General features: G+C 42.5%; 1 protein-coding gene across 1 annotated transcript; it reads right to left on the bottom strand.

Annotated features, from left to right (window-relative positions):
* Window positions 1-691: 691 nt before the first annotated feature.
* Window positions 692-13,809, bottom strand: LOC126176679 (trypsin-1-like). Its single transcript, XM_049923840.1, has 2 exons — window positions 13,425-13,809; window positions 692-1,902 (listed from the first exon to the last, which is right to left on the bottom strand). The coding sequence occupies exons 1-2, from the start codon at window positions 13,806-13,808 to the stop codon at window positions 1,540-1,542; spliced, it is 747 nt and encodes a 248-aa protein (XP_049779797.1). The 5' UTR covers window position 13,809; the 3' UTR covers window positions 692-1,539.
* Window positions 13,810-15,582: the final 1,773 nt, after the last annotated feature.

Here is a 15,582-nt window from a genome sequence, read left to right as displayed (position 1 = left end):
AAATGTGTGAATCCCATAGATGGTTTCCTGAGGACCTTTGCCTGAAAGATATTGGTATAATAATTACTGAAGAAGATAATATCATGCAAGTACTATGTTTGAAGCTAACTGTTGGAAAAGGAGTGAGAACATATGGGCTACTAATTAGAGTGTTGAAAAGTATCTACATAGAGATGAAGAACTTAGCGATGTGCCAACACTAATGCAAGATTTTTAGTGAGCAACATTAAAGTCATCAATTGTCAGAATCTGATTCTAGTCCCTATCTGGATGTTCAGTTTTAGTTTGTGCTTAAATCTGAGTTACATGTATTGACCAGGATTGTACTTATGTACTGATTCTTTAGTAAGCATGGTTGTTAGCCAACATAAAAGTTGTAATTTAATGTTTCATTGCCCAATAAAATTTTTAACAAATTACATGGATTATTATATCTCCTTTATCTGATAACTTCAGATCTTACTTAAAAATATCTTTGAACGGTTTGCATTTTGTGTTCCTTTCCCTGTGTTATTTGTACAGTCCGGCTGCCAGTTTTGTAGCCTTTTGCTAAAATTTTCTTCTCACGTAGTTGATCACATTTCCATGTCAGACTTCATTGTCATTGTCTGTATATTACTTAATCCTTTACCTTTTGTGTTTTGGGATGGGATGACAGTTCGCAGAAAGATTAACTTATTTACTCCTTAAATTACTCTTTAATACATACCTTTTTAAAGACATGATTCACTTTCTAAGTCGGAACAGTTATTCTTTAGTATTGCACAGCAAATTCTACAATTCAAGCACCGTTTTGTTGACTGTTACATTCGAAATAAGAATTTAATGACATCTATATATTAGTTTAAACGCAGAACTTGTAACCTATATTTGTACTCTAAGTATAAATTTGTACATATGTTAATAACCTATGTTACAGACAATAAAGGGGTTTGTTTGCTGAGTTATCTCCATTTAGACATATTGGTATAATGAAAGAGGTTGCTTTATATCGAGGTATGTCCTTCCTGAAGGTGTCTGGTCTTACAAGAGGTGCTTCATGAAACTGAGTTACTGTTTCGATTTATATTTTGTTCGTGGTGTTGACAAGGGTACAACACTAAATGACTTCCATGCCTTTCCTGAACCGTAGATATTACCGAAACTTCCAGTCATCAAAAATTGCCATCCTTACACTCATTTCTAGATGAAATTAAGAAACGTGGTTTTTAAATTAGACTTATATTTCACTAGTTTACTGCTAATATATTCAATTCTGATCTACTTCTCCTTCTCGTTATTGAGGCAACCTACTCACAATCTGCTCTAAGTCTACCGCAAGCATATTGCACTGTGACTGCCTTCTTGGAAAAACCCAATGATTATTTTATCTCCTGATGAGTACTCACAAGCAGAATAATATTATAGAAGAAGAAACAGGTTTGGACATAGATGAAGATGCATGGCCAAACCTAATCTTCGTCTTATATAGATGTGTATGTCTGTAAATGTGTGTGCATACATGAGGCAACTTTTTGAATACAGAAATAATAAAGTTAATTAGACGCCGATTGTTTCATTAATCCAAGAGCGCAGGGAAACGATGTTGGTGTAGACACCTGGATATGGTGGGTAAAAACAACCGTACCCCCACGAAATGATACCGTACTGCGTGGAGTTAGCAACCAGAGGACCACCTTTGTCACCGTTGCAAGAGTCCTTGCCACCTTCGGGCTCTCCAGCGCAGATCATGTTCTCCGTAATGAGGCCTTCGTAGGTGTCGTTGCACGAGTTGCGGTCGATGATAGTCGTGTTGACGGCGTGCAGCTGCTCCGGGTAGTCTGCCCCAGGTTGAAGGCTTCCCCAGCCACTCACCGTCACGGAAGTGCCTGCCTCGAGCTCCTCAGTCGCCAGAGGAATGGCCTGTGAAAACAGTGACGGTAACAACAGGGCAGTCTGCTGTGGAACGTAAACATTCAGAAAAAGAAACTAGACTGAAAGTGTAGACAGTATGAATCTTAAAGGAATATCTGTTATGTAACATTTTAGATTTAATGGTTGTTAGGATTCTGGATACAAAACAATATGTCAAGATACGTTTTTGGATGAAGTAATGCTTAGAATTCGAGGGCTGGGATTTTGTAAGTCGCTCACACTGTGTAAGTAGGCTGTTTAGGTTTTTATGTTGGTAACGCCACGTAGTGCTCTGTATGAAAATCGCTGACTGCGTTGTATGCAGTCTGTGGCTGGTTGCCTCATTGTTGGAATATTCGCTTGTGTAGTGTTGGGCAGTTGGATGTGAACAGTGCGTAGCGTTGTGCAGTTGGAGATGAGCCGCCAGCAGTGATGGATGTGGAGAGAGAGGTGCCAGAGTTTTGAGAAGTTAATATAAGCGGACGATCTGTTCGTGTGTCCGCCAGAAAAAGGAAATTTGTAAAGATGGATGTCAACACTATTAAGGTAAACACATTGTTTGTTCTCTATCAAAATCTTTCATCTGCTAACTATGCCTATCAGTCGTTAGCGCCTTCAGTAGTTAGAATCTTTTATTTAGCTGGTAGTATTGGCGCTCGCTGTATTGCAGTAGTTCGAGTAACGAAGCTTTTTGTGAGGTAAGTGATACATGAAAGGTATAGGTTATTTTTAGTCAGGGCCATTCTTTTGTTGGGATTATTGAAAGTCAGATTGCATTGTGCTAAAAATATTGTGTGTCAGTTTAGTGACGATCAGAATAACAAAAGAGAAAACTGTCTGAGTGCGTTGAGTTTTACTCAGCTGTTACTGTATCAAACAACGTAGAAGTTTTCCAGCATTGTCATTCATAATTTTTCAAATGGGACGTTTCAACTGACCTCATAATGTCGCAAGCAGTATCGGTTATTTATTTGACTCGCATCTCGGGACACAATGCCACAACAAATCCTATAAATAACAACGAACTATGAATAGCCGCTGCGTCAAAGACAGGAATCATAGTTGCAACAAAGATAAATGCAGAGTAGCAGAGTTATAGCTGATGCAGTTAGTAATACTAGATTAATTTACACCTGTGTACCTACAGAATACGAGTAAATACGCAAGAGAGTAGAGTTTGTTTTTACAGATGTAGTCGTTCTTGAGCCGTGTCGTGTCGATAGGTCGAGGTACGTCTTCCATGTGCCGTCTTTGCCTCTAGCGGAGGGCGTGCCGTTTTGACGTAAATGGCAGACGTCGCAAGAAGGGCTCCTCGGGCATGACGTGTTGTGAATCGAGCCGTGAGATTTCTCTATCGGAGGACTGGATTTCGATATTTCGCTAAGGGCCACGTGTCCGAAAAAGTCGTCTCCGGCGGACACAAGGCAGCCGAAGCTATTCCTATTGCGGAAGTCTGTGGCTGTGTCACCTTGAGTAAGACGGAAGCGTGCTGTCTTACAACTATGGTGAGGTTCCTTACTTCTGTTGAGTGAATTTGGGGACAGGGTTAGGTACGCAAAACGTCCCTTTCTATTGTTTTTACCAGTGCGTCGCCATCTGATTATGCGCCTTACACGCCTTCACTGCTATTAGAACTCTAAAGGTACCGGCTCAATCTTCCTGCTTGCTTAAACCCCCGCAAGCGAACGTTGAGTAAGATTTCAAGAGGCCTGCAGGTGTTTTTATATCAGCGTCAGTTTGTGATTTTCTGTAATTAAGACATGCAGTATTTTTACCTTATATATATGATAGCTTTGTGGACTTTGGTTTAAGTTACGTCGTTTACTGCTGTGAGTTTCTCTGATGCTTGTATATTAACTTGTTAATTCTGGGAGAAAAGGATTCATGCAAATTGCTTGGTATTTAAGGTACTATCTACTAATGAAATCGAAGGTCGTTTGCCAACCTTGTGCATCCAATCAACTCTTGTTCATTTTCCGTCCGGCGTGCCGATCCCTTGCTACCGCTACGCCATCGGACGTAGTTTTGAAACTGAACTGCCGTTGGCGGCCGAATCGTCTTATCTCCTTGTTGAGATTTTCGTGTGTTCAGTAATAATGCCCTGACTTTTCTTTTACTGTTAATACTGGAGGGCTTGGTTTCTGCCCCTTTGTTCGTATGTGAGTGTATAATTACACTCGTAGCCTTATTTTGTTTAGTTCCATGACTGAGGGGTTAAACATCATTTACGATTTGATTGAAAGATCCATTTTCTTGCCAGCTAATACTAGCAGTTACTAGCGTCATGTGTGGAATAGTCTCGATTATCCGAAAAAAACTGAGATTCTTGATGCAACATTATACATGTACTGTTTTTCTTTTTTTCTAATATCTTAAATGTGTATGTGTGTGTCTTTTTGGGGAACTGAATGTAAACTTTAAGGTCATGGTTTTGGTAAGTCTTCATTCCTTTGGTCAGCTGTGTTGTGGTACATTCTGTGATAGCAAGCACTTGCGTATCACTAAACAGGCTGTCAGGAAACACCATAAAATGAATTGCTAAATTGTTTGTGACACAGATTCTTCTTGCTGTATCAGTCATTTTGAAGCATAGATGCTGCATTAAATTTTTGCATCGTTCTCCTGTCACATAAGGTTGCACTAAAAAGTTTGCTCTGCCCTAATAATTGCATGGTATCTCAATACAGCAAATGAAACTTTTTAGTGATATGTGATTAGTTCTCAAGGATCTGTGAAAAATTTCTTTATTTCTGTGATGTGAGTTGTTGAAGGTGTTTGCTTCCATAACTGTGATCATTAAGTGCAGAGCTCATTTGTTATCTTTGAACATACATATTTTCGTAACACTGTGGTTCAGTATGACAGTGTATTAAAGTCTTACTTCAATGCAAGGTAAACAGTGCAGCACATGTTCTGGAATGTACACATTTATGAAATTCATATTGTTGTTCTTAATGTGTTATTTTAATTAATTCTTGAAAGCTTACAAGCAATTTTTTTCTTAATTGGGTGCTATTGATCTTTTAAACATATGTTGCTCAATAAATATTTTGGTCACCAATGATGTTTAATCCTTAATTGGGCGTAGACCTCCCTCACCTAGACAACCCCAAGCAGTAGCCGTGTACCACTGGTACTACGTTTAGCAACGCGACTCGAACAAATATTATTTGCAGACGATCTGAACAGGGTAATCAGTTTTAAAGATCGGATCAGGGCCGTTGCTAGGTGTTTTACATCCCTGGACTCACACCCAAACCTCCAGATATCAGGAACTCAAATCGGTACCAAACGTTGTACGTCGATAGAGTGTCAACCAAAACTCCGCTTTAGTTCGTACTATGTGCTATTGTCCAGCAGAATGGGAGCAAACGTTAATTAAAAGTAACATTAGAACTACGGAGCACAGGAAAAGCATCGCTGTGAGTAGTGTTAACTATAGCTTCCGTGAGGAAGTTGGTAGAACGTTGAAACTTCAGCCCCAGGGTCATTGGTTCAAACCCCAACCTCTCTCTTCTCTCTCTCTCTCTCTCTCTCTCTCTCTCTCTCTCTCTCTCTTCTCAGCGATCACAGGCCCTGTAGACCATGCGCTTCATCAACGATCTGCTTCTTCCACCGCCTTCTATCTCTCGCAGCCTCTCTCCACCCTGCGGAAATTCCTAATGCTGCGATGTCCTTCTCTATGTTATCTTTCCACCTTGTACGAGGTCAGCCCAATGGTCTTGTTGCCTGTAGAGTTCCTTCAAATGCTTTCTTGGTGATTCTGTTGTTTCCCATTCTGGCCACATGTCCAGCCCATTGCAGTCTCCTACTTTTTAATTTCTGGATGATAGTGGGTTGCTTCATTAACTGATAAATTTCATTGTTCTTTCGAATTCTCCATACGCCATACTCCAACACAGGTCCCCAGATTTTTCTCATTACTTTTCTTTCAAAAACATTCTGAACCGCTCAGTACTATGGAGCAGATAATATTTGTTGTATATCTTCATCTTTGTGGTGATTGACAAAGCTTTACTTTTGAGTGGGTTACTTAGTGAGTACAGAAATCTTGACCCTGAGGCTATTCTTTCATTTATATCCATTGTTATGATATTTTTACTGTTAAAACGTGATCCAAGGTATTTGAACTGCAGAACTTTTGTGAATTTAGAATGTTGGTCAATTTCAAAGTAAGGATTTGGGTTTATGACTCGACCTATTTCCATGTATTCGGTTTTCTCTTGGTTAATCAAAAGCCCGATTTTACTGGCACTGTGCCTGAGAGATCTGTACATGTCTTTCAGTTCTTCTTCAGTTTCACTCAGCAACACTATATCATCCACATAAGCCAGGAGTTTTACTTCACTGTGTTCGAATCGGAGACCATTGTATAGATGTAAGCTACTCTCCCGAACCACTTTCTCTAATGCAAGCTTGAAGAGGACACATGAAAGAGCGTCTCCCAGTCGATGCCTGTTTTAATTGGAAAGGTGGGGGATATGGATCCTCTGAACTTCACTGCTGCCTGGGAGCCATCCATGCACAGTTGTATCAGCCTAATGATTTTATTGGGTATACTAAATTCTCGTAATGTGTTGTAGAGGCTACTTCCGTGGATGCTGTCGTGGTCTCGCTGGAAGTCAATGAAGAGACAGTGGATGTTTTTGTTAAATTCCCAGTATTTCGCAAAGATCTGTCGTATAGTAAAAAAATTATCAGTTGTGGAAAGGTTTGTTCGAAATCCAGCCTGGTAACCTTGAATAATGTTTTCTGTTTAAGATTTAAGTTTTTCCAGAATGGTCATTGACAGGATTTTGTATGTTAACAGAGAAAAGGAAATATCTAACTGGAGTCCTAGAATATATAGAAGTGGGAAGCAGGAATGGAAACTCAAAGAATTTGTTTCACTATACAAAGAAAAGTAAGAGAGGTTATCAAAGTGAAAACCTATTCATAAAAGATAAAAATCAAAATATCCCGACGCAGCTGTAAGGTATCCTAGAAAGGTGGAAAGAGTATTTCTCAGAAATGTTAAATTGCATTGATCCGCACATAACCTTCAATTACGCAATGTCTGAGAGTGACAACATTAATAATGACGAATGTAGAATCACAGAACAGGAAGCGATTTACTCCATTCAAAAGCTCAAAAACAACAAGGCAGCAGGCGAGGACCAAATAGCAGAGATGTTAAAAGAGGGCGGAAGCAAACTACAAAAAGAAATTTATAGCCTTATCACATCTGGAAAACTGAAACACTCCCTGAAGATTGGAAAACTGCAATAATTTGTCCCACACACAAGAAAGGAAACAGAATGGAATGTGGAAATTAAAGAGGAATCAGTTTGCTGAACATAACATACAAAATCCTGTCAAACAATGATAACAGTTTTTTACTGTATTATGCGCGAAAGTGTTATATGGAGCAACATGTTTATGACATGTAAAACGGCTGTTTGGAGTTTACAGCAATAATCTCTTGACAGTGTACTTTCGCTTAGTTTCTTTGAAAGTAGTAAACGTATAGACTACATTTGTAGTTTGCCACAATACACAACCAGAACCGAAAAATAACGAAATAACTGTATCACACGTGTGGGAGTAATGCTAGTAGTAGTAGTAAAAATAATAACAACAATAATAATAATAATCCCGGCCATCCTGGTTTAGGTTTTCCGTGATTTCCCTAAATCACTCCAGGCAAATGCCGGGATGGTTCCTTTGAAAGGGCACGGCCGACTTCCTTCCTCTTCCTTCCCTAACCCGATGAGACCGATGACCTCACTGTCTGGTCTCCTCCCCCAAAAACAACCAACCAATAATAATAATCATAAAAGTAATAGTAATAATAATAAACCAAATAATAAGATCAATAATAAGCACATAACAGTAGTAATAATAATAATGATAAAAGTAATAGCAATAACAATAAAGAAAATAATATCAATAATAAGTACATAACATTCAGAAATCAATGCAGGCAGGACCACACACACACACACATACACACACACACACACACAAACACACACAGTGCCATTCATTCAGGAACAGTGTCTTCAACGTAGTGGTTGCATACGAAGAAATGTGTGAAGGAAATTATATATAACAGTTTCAAGCGTAAGCGGTTAAAAACATTGTCGCCAGTGGAGTCTGAAAGTAAAAACTTTTCTATGAGAACCTCACGCTCTACCACCTCACCCATGCGAGATCTATAAACAGTTACTCACAGACACGCTTTTCTTGTGCTTCGTAGTTCTGATGTTATTTTTAATTACCGTTTATGCATGTTTTACTGGACAGCACAACATAGCATGAACTCAGTGGGTGTTTCAGTTGACATTGACATCGACATACGACGTTTGGCACCGATCTGACTGTCTGACATCTGGAGGTTTGGGAGTGGTAACTGGGAAATGACGACCCCTCTTTTTTTATACCACCTGTCTCCCCATATCCCCCTCCTCTTCTACCACCATCAATGTACAACAGCACAGTACAACAATGTAAATCTCATATTCTACTTTTAATCATTAATCTAAAGTGACCAGACGTCCTCATTTTCTGGGGCAGTCCTCAATTCAACTGACGCGTGACAAATCATCTTTAGAGGCAAACACAAAATGAAGGCTTGAGGGAGGTGTGGTATCAAGTCACAACATTGTCGCAAGCCAGCGCAAAAACCCCGCTCCAGAACTCGGTGAAACGAGGTTATGTTTTTCTCTTTTGTACTCAGTAGTGGCTGCGTTAGTTATGTGTTATGGACAAAAAAATGGTTCAAATGGCTCTGAGCACTATGGGACTTAACTGCTGTGGTCATCAGTCCCCTAGAACGTAGAACTACTTAAACCTAACCAACCTAAGGACACCACACACATCCATGCCCGAGGCAGGATTCGAACCTGCGACCGTAGCCGTCACGCGGTTCCAGACTCTAGCGCCTAGAACCGCACGGCCACTCTTGCAGGGTGTTACGTACACTTTTGAAAATACGCTCCTGGAAATGGAAAAAAGAACACATTGACACCGGTGTGTCAGACCCACCATACTTGCTCCGGACACTGCGAGAGGGCTGTACAAGCAATGATCACACGCACGGCACAGCGGACACACCAGGAACTGCGGTGTTGGCCGTCGAATGGCGCTAGCTGCGCAGCATTTGTGCACCGCCGCCGTCAGTGTCAGCCAGTTTGCCGTGGCATACGGAGCTCCATCGCAGTCTTTAACACTGGTAGCATGCCGCGACAGCGTGGACGTGAACCGTATGTGCAGTTGACGGACTTTGAGCGAGGGCGTATAGTGGGCATGCGGGAGGCCGGGTGGACGTACCGCCGAATTGCTCAACACGTGGGGCGTGAGGTCTCCACAGTACATCGATGTTGGCGCCAGTGGTCGGCGGAAGGTGCACGTGCCCGTCGACCTGGGACGCACGGATGCACGCCAAGACCGTAGGATCCTACGCAGTGCCGTAGGGGACCGCACCGCCACTTCCCAGCAAATTAGGGACACTGTTGCTCCTGGGGTATCGGCGAGGACCATTCACAACTGTCTCCATGAAGCTGGGCTACGGTCCCGCACACCGTTAGGCCGTCTTCCGCTCACGCCCCAACATCGTGCAGCCCGCCTCCAGTGGTGTCGCGACAGGCGTGAATGGAGGGACGAATGGAGACGTGTCGTCTTCAGCGATGAGAGTCGCTTCTGCCGTGGTGCCAATGATGGTCGTATGCGTGTTTGGCGCCGTGCAGGTGAGCGCCACAATCAGGACTGCATACGACCGAGGCACACAGGGCCAACACCCGGCATCATGGTGTGGGGAGCGATCTCCTACACTGGCCGTACACCACTGGTGATCGTCGAGGGGACACTGAATAGTGCACGGTACATCCAAACCGTCATCGAACCCATCGTTCTACCATTCCTAGACCGGCAAGGGAACTTGCTGTTCCAACAGGACAATGAACGTCCGCATGTATCCCGTGCCACCCAACGTGCTCTAGAAGGTGTAAGTCAACTACCCTGGCCAGCAAGATCTCCGGATCTGTCCCCCATTGAGCATGTTTGGGACTGGATGTAGCGTCGTCTCACGCGGTCTGCACGTCCAGCACGAACGCTGGTCCAACTGAGGCGCCAGGTGGAAATGGCATGGCAAGCCGTTCCACAGGACTACATCCAGCATCTCTACGATCGTCTCCATGGGAGAATAGCAGCCTGCATTGCTGCGAAAGGTGGATATACACTGTACTAGTGCCGACATTGTGCATGCTCTGTTGCCTGTGTCTATGTGCCTGTGGTTCTGTCAGTGTGATCATGTGATGTATCTGACCCCAGGAATGTGTCAATAAAGTTTCCCCTTCCTGGGACAATGAATTCACGGTGTTCTTATTTCAATTTCCAGGAGTGTAGTTCTGTGCTTTAATTTTTCCTGTCTTTCATTTTTTCTCCTCATTTGCTAAATTCTTTCGCTGTTTTATATGAAATTAATCTTTTCTCTCTTTGCCGAGCCTAAGGTTTTGCCACTGTAGGCGGCCGCTTAGTCTTAAAAATGGTAGAAACGGCCCTGGATCGAACATCCAATTTCAACATGTCTGTGAGGATGGAGAGTATCGTCAGAGAGTCAATTCTACTTGATACGTTAGAGGTTAAATATGCCTACAACCTGGTTTCAGCTACATCGCTAGCTACTCCGCAGACAGAATTCACGCAACATCCAATTTAAGGAAACACGTCTCTCAATCAGAGATATGGCCAGCCATATTGAGGGATCATGTACCATCCATATGCACTGTAAATTCACAGAAACAAGGGACCAACAGAAGAACAGGACGGAGGAAACTAAATGTAGCTCTTGTATCAGGTGCAAGACGCCTCGCAGCCTTACCTAATACGCGGGAAGAATGTGACAGAAGGTTCCAAATGTACAGTTCGGCTTTTAAATGGTGAATAAAGTGTGCTAAAGCAAACCAATAAAAATCGTGAGAAACTAACCCCACAAAAAAGCAACCTGGCAGAATTAAAATAAAAATTTACTAAAAGTGTCTGAGACATTTGTCTGAATTAGGTTTAATAGTAATCGAAAATTACGTGCAGATTAAATGAGTATCAGCAAAAATTTTAAACTGAAAACACAACTGGAGGTGTGTAAAATTAGAACGCCACTACACAACGATGAAGAACAAAAAACGTCGTCCTTGTACCACTTCATACAAGAAAATAAACGAAAAGCACAGGAAAATATTGGCAGACGTACGAACTACAAACGGGAGATTGTTGAACAAATGATTTGAAACAATATAAAAAATCCATTTACACTGTACAGAACTACTAGCCAATAGACTAATGGATGAAATAATGCAGAAAGCCATTAAAACAAGGACGTCTGGAGCTTTACACCCTGAAGCCGCAGACGAGTTAGCAACGGAGGTAACCGAAGAAGAAGCCATTGGAATAAATCGCCCGGCTCCGGTGGCTTACCTGCTGAGCTATACCTAATTTTTAGACAACAATGAAACTGTTAGATGACACTCATGTTTAATTAAATTTTTAATGTTATGGTCTCCAGTCCGAAGACTGGTTTGATGCAGTTGTCTGTGCTACTCTATCCTGTGCAAGCCTCTTCATCTCCGGATAACCACTACAATCTACATCCTCCTGAATCTGCTTACTGTATTCATCTCTTGGCCTCCCTCATGATTTTTGCCCCACCCGCCACGCTTTCATCTATTACTAAACTGTTGATCCCTTGATGTCTCAGAATGTCATCCTTCTAGTCAAGTTTCGGCACACTTTCCTCTCCAATTGTACTCAGTACTTCCGCATTAATTACGCGACTACCCACCTAGTATACACTGAGGTGACAAAAATCATGGGACAGCGATTTGCACATATACATATGGTATATACACATCTGTGTATCACGTACACAAAGTATAAGAGGGCAGTGCATTGGTGCAGATGTCATTTCTACTCATGTGATTCATGAAAAAGGGGTTCCAATATGATTATGACTTTGCGACGCGAATTTTCGAAAGCTAAATGATAGTCGGAGCTAGACGCACCGGGAACTCGTTCAGGATTTCAGTATTCCGAGATCTAAAGCAACAAGAGTGCGCCGAGAATGCCACATTTCAGGCATTACCTCTTATCACGGACAATCCAGTCGCCAACGGCCTTCACTTAACGACTGAGAGCAGGTGCATTTGCGTAGATGTATCAGTGATAACAGACAAGCAACACTGTGTGGTCTACCCGAAGACGTCAATGTGGAACGTACGAAGAACGTATCCGTCAGGAGAGTGCGAAGAAATATTGCTAAATGGGCTATGGCAGCAGACGACCGAGACGAGTGCCGTTTCTAACAGCACGGCACTGCCTGCAGGGACTCTCCTGGGTTCGTGACTACATCAGTTGGACCCTAGACGACTGGAAAAGCGTGTCCTCGCCAGATGAGTCCCGATTTCACTTGCTACGAACTGGTAGTAGAGGTCGAGTGTGATGCACATCCTAAGAAGCCATGGACCGAAGTTTTTTAACAAGGCACACCTTTCTAGGTGTGAGCTATGTTTTTATGGAATGGACTGGGTCCTCTGGTCCATCTGCACCGATCATTGACTGGAAATGATTAAGTTCGTCTCCTTGGAGACCATATGCAACCATTCATAGACTTAACATTCCCAAAAAACGATGTAATTTTTACGGATGTCAGCACGCCATGTCACCGGGCTACAGCTACTCACAATTGATTTGAAGAACATCCTGGACAATCCAAGCAGTTGGGTTGGCCATCCAAATCGCCCGACACGAATCCCATCGAACATTTATGGGACATAATCGAGAGGTTGGTCAGTTCTTGCGCAAAATCCTGCAGTGACAACACATTCGCAATTATGGACAGCTATAGAGGCAACATCGCTCAATATTTATGTTAAGGACTTCCAACGACCTGTTGAGCCCATACCATGTCGAGTTGCTCCAGTAGGCTGGGCAAAGTAGGCCCAACACAATCTTAAGATGAATCTCAAGCTTTTTTTCAGCTCATTGTATAGTATTCTTGTTACAGACTTACGTGCATGATAGAGAATAGTAAATGTACCAGTCTCAGGTAAGGGATCCTGATCTGGAAACAACTATGTCGAAAACTATAGGCGAAAATCGTTCTAATACTGTACGAATACCCGTTGCTGTTAAGGTAGGCATTTTAGAGACCATACTTACAGTACGTTTGTTCTTTTTCTGGTCCGTGCGACCACCTCTAAACCAACAATCATTGCAAAAACAGTACAGTTACTTTTATCCCAATGTCAGAGGTATCAGAACGATTTCCGCGTATAACTTTCGACACTGCCCCTAGCTCAAATTGATGCATTTACTCCACTGCACCCTCTGAAAGTTTCTAACATTATCATGGAATCACGCTGCATTACGAAAATTCTGTAGAACATTTGCCCCTCGGAAGGCAACAGTTCCGAGAATGGAAATCATTGTGGAACCATAATCTGATTTTGTAAGATTTTTCTCAATGACTGAACTTTAAATATGGCTGGACGGGATACCTGAACGTTGTCATCAAACGAGATGGAACCTGAGATCACGAAGAAACCAATGTCTCTGTCTGTCGTAACATAGTCAAAATCCTCGTGCCAAAACATATCGGAAGCGGTGTACGTGGCGCCACCACTCTCGCGCGTTGACGTACCGACCCGCAGCACGTAATAGATCGGTTCGGCGCCCGAAATGCACCACGCAGTCGTCATGACGTATCTGGGGCTGACGATGGAGCCGCCGCAGTAGTGCGCCTCCACGTACTCAACGGACACCTGCCAGGGGACCTGCGAGATGTCCACCGGCTCGCCCCCCAGCACGCGGCTGCCGAGCCCCAGTGTGGGCGCCACGCTGCAGGCTGCGGTCAGCAGGCACAAGGCGAGGGCCCGACTCATCTCTCAGGACAGCCACGCAGCACTGCCGCTCGCATTCAGCGCCTGCTTGATCAGTTATCTGACCTCTCCAGATTTATCAGCCTCTTTGAATTGAAACTGAATTATTATCAGTTATGCCGACCTCACTTAACAGCTCTAGCTGTTATCAAAAACAGAATATCAGTGTGCTAGAAATGTAGGTAATTATACTGCATGCAACAAATTAGCGAAAAATTTACTCGTAAATTTCCACTAATGAATATAGGCTGTGCACGTTTCCTGTGCAATGAATTCTCCATCAGCTTGTCCCTTGTTTGGAAGAGACTTAAATGAATCAATAAATCAGTTGCCGTGTTTCAACTATTCTACTCTATCAGGAATAATTACCATTATGGAGCAACGGGTCTGCATGGTGAAAGATTTACCCAAATATCAACCTAAATTATCAACGAAATCTCAACAATATTTTAACAAAGATTAATATATTGTGGTGTCCCAACATACCTTCCCAGGGGACACCGCCTTATCGAAGGTACCTTCAGTGCTGGGCCGGAGGGTGCTCCGATGAAGTCAAGAGCTGTGTAGGCGGTAGCGTAGCTACTGCCAGGGTCACCCAAGCCGGAGTGGTCTTGACAAAGGAGCCAGGCAAAGTGTGTCCCACAACATAGGACAGGAGGGGCTCTATATACGTACTGAAGCCAACTTCCCTAAAGGAGTAAGCCTCATACAAATCCTGGTCCTCCAAGTTGGGAGGCTGGACGGAGTGGCCGAGCGGTTCTAGGCGCTTCAGTCCAGAACCGCGCTGCTACTAGTGTCGCAGGTTCGAATCCTGCCTCGGGCATGGATGTGTGTGATGTCCTTAGGGTAGTTAGGTTTTAGTAGTTCTAAGTTCTAGGGGACTGATGACCTCAGATGTTAAGTCCCATATTGCTCAGAGCCATTTGAAGCATTATTACTTATTTCACAAGACGTGATTCTATCGACAGGCTCATACATCTATGAATAGACTAGGTATGGATAGCAAGTTCAGTATATAGAGCAGTTTCGTCTGACTACAGTGCAGTACTGAAGTCAATTATAAAGATGATCCAGGAGTGCTAGGCATCAGTTTGGTAAATGGATGTTTCCGATAATACAGACCATGTCAGACTCTAACATCAGTTTTTACATCATCACCAAACTTGTTTTCGAGCAGTTATTTTCGAACGATCATTGAACATATCGTTTAAGTTCCTCATGAACAAGACCAGTAGTAGTTATACAAGAGTAAATACGAATTAGTTAACTCTTTATTCTATTTACTATTTTTGTTAACTTGTAAGATCTAATGTACGGTAAAAAGCTTTGTGGCTGAACAAACATCTGCAGTTGCTACTAATATTACTAGAGCTACGCTATCTACATCTACATAGATACTCTGCAAATCACACTTAAGTGCCTGGCAGAGGGTTCATCGAACCACCTTCATAATAGCACTCTGTTATTACAATCTCGAACAGCATACGAAAGAAACAAACACCTATATCTTTCCGTGCAAGCTCTAATTTCCCTTGCTTTATTATGATGATCGTTTCTCCCTATGTAGGTCGGCGTCAATAAAATATTCTCGCATTCGGGGGAGAAAGTTTTTGATTGAAATTTAATGAGAAGATTCTGCCGCAACGAAAAACGCCTTTGTTTTAATTATGTCCACCTCAAACCCCGTGTCATGTCGGTGACACTCTCTGATCTATTTGACGATAATACAAAACATGTTGCTATTCTTTGAACTTTCTCGATGTACTCCGTCAATCCT

Source organism: Schistocerca cancellata, chromosome 3, assembly GCF_023864275.1.
Source record: "Schistocerca cancellata isolate TAMUIC-IGC-003103 chromosome 3, iqSchCanc2.1, whole genome shotgun sequence".
Lineage (NCBI taxonomy): Eukaryota > Metazoa > Arthropoda > Insecta > Orthoptera > Acrididae > Schistocerca > Schistocerca cancellata.
The sequence above is the reverse complement of the archived record's forward strand: the minus strand, read 5'-3'. Positions and strand labels throughout refer to the sequence as shown.

What these genes read in the sequence shown, in the direction of transcription:
- LOC126176679 (XM_049923840.1), bottom strand. Translation starts at nt 13,808, where the DNA reads ATGAGTCGGGCCCTCGCCTTGTGCCTGCTGACCGCAGCCTGCAGCGTG. An exon ending in CGTTTGATGACAACGTTCAG is followed by an intron (nt 1,903 to 13,424) that starts GTATCCCGTCCA and finishes CTGTTTTCACAG; the next exon opens with GCCATTCCTCTGGCGACTGA.